The following is a 5,526-nucleotide window of genomic DNA, read 5'->3' as shown; positions in this document are numbered from 1 at the left end:
AGTCAGGAGAGCACAGGGTGTGAACCTTTGTATCCCTAGGTCTGGCCACTCCTACCTGGGAACCAGAAATCTGCTGTCATGGAGTTGGAGAGGTCAAGAACTCATGGAAACTGGTTATTCGGAGCTCTGGTGCCCACGGGAGAAGGAATCCCTCACCATCTCAGCACAGTGTTCCTCTAGCTCGGGGACCATGTCACCTCATCCTCATCCTCCATCAGCATGGCAGAAGAAGGCTGGCCTACAGTGATGAATCTGCCCTAGGCCATGTGCAATGTTGGCAAAGGTCCCCAACGGAAGCTGTTTCACAGAAGGTGCCCCTGATGGGATGGTGAAAATCATCCCATCTGTGGGGATGTCCCCAAATCTACAACTATCATCTGATCACAAAGAGCCATCAGACAGATGTGATACATTAATCACTAGAGTATCCGACTCTGGCCAGCCATCTCGGAGAGTGTGAAGACCAGAAAATATCAAAGAAGAAAATGTACAAAACCCCATTTCACCTCTGCTGTTGACGGGCCTTTAGCTCAGGTTTGTGGGACAAAAGAAGGCCAATGACTTGTCATGTGACCAGCTTGGACTTGGCATTGGAATATAAGATGTGACTTGTCATCATGGATTCTACTGTAATGTCATCTTCTGGTGGTTGGGAAGACATGCCTTGCAGACTCCAAACTTTTTACCTGACAAATTTGTAGGAATGTGTTATATCGGTCTCTAGGCTCACCTCCCTGCCCTGTGTTATACTCTCAGTCTCTCCTGGGGTGGTTATTCCCTTCCTATGTGACTGCAAAGTTCATCTGCTCTTCTGGCCTCTGGGGCTGAGTTCCTGGTGCTCTCTGTCAGCTGCAGAGCTCTGGGTTCCCTCAAGCACGGTTTCTGGCAGCACCCCATGTGTTTGATGTATTGTTTTCATTTCACAGATTTCTGTGTCTTTCTAGCTTCCCTTACGATTTCTTTTTGGCCCACTGATTAAGTCTGTCTGTAACCTTTGTGTGGGCAGTCTGGGGGTAATAGGATCTCCTTATGTAGCTTTGAATGTCCTGGAAATTACTGTGTAGACCAGGATGACCTCAAACACATAGAGTCTGGCCTGCCTCTGCCTCTGACTCCCACTACTGGCAGTGGTGGAGCACCTTTAATCCCAGCAACCAGGAGGCAGAGGTAGAGGAATATCTGAGTGTGAGGCCAGCCTGGTCTACAGTGTGAGTCCCAGGACAGGCAGAGCTACACAGAGAAAACCTGTCTTCAGAAAAAAATAAAAAAGAAAGAGAGAAAGAGAGAGAGAGACAGAGAGAGAGACAGAGAGACAGAGAGACAGAGAGACAGAGAGAAACAGAAAAAGAAAAAGTGAAGAAAGAGAAAAGTAACAAAGAAAGAAAGGAAGGAAGGAAGAAAAGAAGGAAGGAAATAAGGAAGGAAGGGAGAAAGAAAAAAAGGGTGTGTGCCACCATGCTGGGTTTAATATCCAAAATCTTAATCCTTCCCAACACACACACTGGTCCATTCTTAACTTCTAACATCGTCCCAATGTGCCCAAAGAGGGTGATTTATACAACATCTTAGAGGATCTTTCTCAGGCTCCCTCTCCATCATGGAAGAGGAAGGATCACCTATTCCCACACCCTCAGGCCCTCAAAGGCTGATGCCCTCTAGACACTAACTAGAACCCTCACTGGGCCTCCACCAGTTCCCCTGTCCCTCTCATGTGGGATCCTTCTATCAACCAGTGGCCTGGAGAATCGATGAGGACAGAACCTCAGTGTCCAGATCTAGATGAGTGACCCAGGACCCCAGTTCATTCTGCCTATCTGTCCAGAGCCGGGCAGACACTGGATTCTCCTACAAGTCAGATCCTATCTTCTGGATCCTAGAAGACCACAGCCAGACATTCACAGGGCCACCTGGGATCTGTGGAATGCTCTTCTGCTGTTTATTCATCCATTCACTCATTCACCCATTCACTCATTCATCCATTCACTCATGCATCCATCTTGAAGTTTTCAGAGCATTGGGAGTCTGTGAAGATGCAAAGAGTAGCTAAGGGAAGAGTTGGGGAAGAAGGTGAATTTGATCAAAATGCATTGTATGAAATTCTCAAAGAATTAGCAAACATATTATTATTTTTAAAAGCATGCTTATGTTAGAGAACCAGTGGGGAGCACAGAGATAGCACAGGACACCCTCTGACCACCTTATGCTGCCTCCTGGACTTCCAAGGGAGTTGCTGGTGTGTGTAGAAGGCACAGCCAGGTAGGGTTTAGAACCTGCAGGGAATAAGAGAGATGCTCAAGGTGGCAGGCAAGCCGGGGGGGGGACACGAGTTCAAGGTAAGGAGAGGACTAGACTAGTGATCAGTAGGCCACAGCGGGTCACAGGGTAGGGTGGATAAACAAGAGAGTGGTGTCCAGGGACGGGTGCAGGGGTGGCAAGTGCCTGAGGAGAGGCTGGTGGCTTCTCTGCAATCCCCTCCTTTCCATGGGTTGCCTCTCTGCTGCTGAAGCACAGATGCATTGGATGAGCACATGCTCCTGGTCTTCAGATATTGCCCAGAGGCCAAAGTACAGGGTTTATCCACAGATCTCCGTCTAATGTAGCAGAAGGTTGACAGAGCCCCTTCTTTGCCCAGACACTTGGGCCCTGAGTCTGCCTCACCCATGTCCTCCTGGCTTATATTGGAGGGTGGCATGCCCTTCCTCCCACCCCACCCCCATCTCGAAGGATAAATGAAGAGGGAACTTGAGGCTGGGTAGAGAAGATCAAAGACAGCTAAGCTCTGCCAGTCTCTGACATCTGAGTGTTGCCGTGAAGCACAGAGGCCAAGCTACCAGAGACTTCAAGCTCCTGGAATGGACCTACCTTCCTGCTCCCGGGTTCCTGACTTATTCTGCACCCCACAACCTGTTCAGACTAGTCTAGCCCTCACCTCCAACTGGGCCCGCACTACTTCTCACTGTGTCCAAATGCTGAAGCTGCTGCTGCTGACACTGCCCCTTCTGTCCAGCCTGGTGCATGCAGCCCCTGGTGAGTTCTCCCCTGGGCTCTCCCTTTCCCTTTCCCTGACCCTCGTAGCTCACATGCCAGGGGTACTAAGACTTGCCCTGTATCCCCAGGTCCAGCTATGTCACGAGAGGGCATTGTGGGGGGAACGGATGCACCTGAGAACAAGTGGCCCTGGCAGGTGAGCCTGCGTAAGCATGTCAGCTACTGGATGCATGTCTGCGGCGGCTCCCTCATCCACCCACAGTGGGTGCTAACTGCAGCAGGCTGTGTGGGACCGTGAGTCTCTCTGGGCTTGGTAGGGTGGGACAAAGAATGGGTAGGAGAGTGTTGTGGGATGAGATCATCACACCTCTGGGTTTCTGGAAGTGACACAGGCTTCCTAAACAAATACCTCTTTCTTCAGGAATATCGCTGATGCTGATCCCGACATGTTCAGAGTACAGCTCCAAAAGCAGTACCTCTATCACCATGACCACTTGCTGACTGTGAGCAAGATCATTCCACACCATGAATTCTACATCCCCCAGCATGGGGCAGACATTGCCCTGCTGAAACTCACAAACCCTGTGAACATTTCCTGCTATGTCCACCCTGTCTCCCTGCCTCCTGCCTCAGAGAACTTCCCCTCAGGAACGTTGTGCTGGGTGACAGGCTGGGGTAACCTCTACTGTCAAGGTATGTGGTAGACACAACCAAGGGTTAGACAGGTGAGGGCAGGGCCACATCCTCAGCACAGTGCTTTATTCCAAGTTGTAGGATGGAAATCTGAAGACTTAGGAAGTGGGAAGCATCAGAACAACAGGGTTCTCAGGTTCCATAAGCCAGGACACCAAAGCATAGCTTGGATAAGTCATTTGTCCCTCAAAAGTCAAAGCTTCATGTCTGAAGGAGCCACAGTCTGCTTGTATTTCAGAGATTTGATTAAGGAAGAGTGAAAGCACAATTACCAACAATGTCACACACACACAGACACCACCACCACCACACCACACACACTCACCACACACACACACACATCACACACACACACCACACACACACACCACACACACGAGGAAAGAAGTGGGCTACAACTTCAGGGACCAGTGTTTCACGGTCTGCATCAGGGTCCACTGGCATTGTATGAGGCTGGACAGCTCCCTTGGGAGCTTCCAATGCCAGTTTCCCTGCTCCCTAGTGGTCTTTGACAACTCAAAGAGTAGAGCTTCAGGTATAGGACCATGAGCAGGCCATGTCTGTGGACCACAGGATGGGTCCATCTCCACCTACACAGAGTTAGGGTTGCAATCTCCACAGAGGTGGGGATTGAGAATAGTCTCCAAGACCAGGTGCCACCAGGATCCTCTACACAGCCTAGGCAGAGCCAGCCATGCTGATGTGAGATGACCACCTTTACCCCTGCACTCCAAAGACCAGATGGCTCACTAATGACCCTTCAGACTGTCCTCCTTCTCTGTATAAATTCAGAAATCCAGACCCAGGCTTGAGAAAGAAGCCAGGTTGGCAGAGTTGAATGAAGTGGGCCTGGCTTAAACAGGGTCTTGTGAACAGAACTGTCCTCAGAGAACAGGGTTAGCTGAGCCCATCCCAGCCAGCCACCTGGGACCCTATCCACATGATGGTCTTTATTTCACCCACAGTAAAACTGCCACCGCCATTTCCCTTGAAGGAGGTGCAAGTTCCCATTATAGAAAACCGCCTTTGTGATAGGAAGTATCATGAAGGTCTCATCACAGGTGACAATGTCCACATTGTCCGTGATGACATGCTGTGTGCTGGGGATGGAAAGCACAATTTCCATCAGGTGAGCTCCTGTCTCCTCCCCCTGCTACCCATAACCAGCCTTCACAGGGACACTGACCCCTATCCTCTCTAGGGTGACTCTGGAGGACCTCTGGTCTGCAAGGTCAAAGACACCTGGCTGCAGGCAGGAGTGGTCAGCTGGGGTGAGCTCTGTGCACAGTCTGACAGGCCTGGCATCTACACTCGGGTCACCTATTACTTAGACTGGATCTACCGCTATGTCCCCAAAAACTTCTGAGACCTATCCAAGATGACCTCTCTTGCTCCCAACATACTGCTTCTGCCCAGGTGGCATCCCTGCTTTCCTCTCCTGCTCACCATCCTGAGCCCCACCTCTGCTCTACCTGAGCTCCTGACCACCCCTGCCTGTCCCTCTGGCTCGGGTAGCTATACTGTGTAGGCAGCTACTCTCCGCTATGGCTCAATAAAATGCATTAAAGCAGCTGTGAGTTTTCCTGTGATTCTGGAGTCAACATGGGTAAAGGAAGTGCCTGGGAGACTTGGGGTGATCCTGCTTGAGCTTTGGGGTGCCAGCCGTGAGGTTTGGCTGCTACAGTGGTGGTTCCTCCTCCACCCCTTGTCCAACATCTTAATTTCTCTCTACACAAGTTCATTCCTTCAGGGTAAGGGTCAATCACTCCCAAGCCTTGGAATCCATGAAATAGCAGGAAAATTTTAATAGATAAATAGAGGGGGTGGGAGGGTTCACGAGATGAT

General features: G+C 50.5%; 1 protein-coding gene across 1 annotated transcript; it reads left to right on the top strand.

The window, feature by feature from the left end:
- Positions 1–2,747: 2,747 nt before the first annotated feature.
- Positions 2,748–5,254, top strand: LOC114616068 (tryptase-like). The gene is made up of 5 exons (XM_028761607.1): positions 2,748–3,027; positions 3,117–3,282; positions 3,410–3,681; positions 4,647–4,810; positions 4,883–5,254. Exons 1-5 carry the CDS (start codon positions 2,853–2,855, stop codon positions 5,045–5,047), a joined length of 942 nt encoding a protein of 313 aa, XP_028617440.1. The 5' UTR covers positions 2,748–2,852; the 3' UTR covers positions 5,048–5,254.
- The last annotated feature ends 272 nt before the right edge of the window (positions 5,255–5,526 follow it).

This window comes from Grammomys surdaster, unplaced genomic scaffold, assembly GCF_004785775.1.
Source record: "Grammomys surdaster isolate TR1022 unplaced genomic scaffold, NIH_TR_1.0 250613, whole genome shotgun sequence".
Classification (NCBI taxonomy): Eukaryota; Metazoa; Chordata; class Mammalia; order Rodentia; family Muridae; genus Grammomys; species Grammomys surdaster.
Note: the sequence above shows the minus strand (reverse complement) of the source record. Positions and strands in the feature narration are given on the sequence as shown.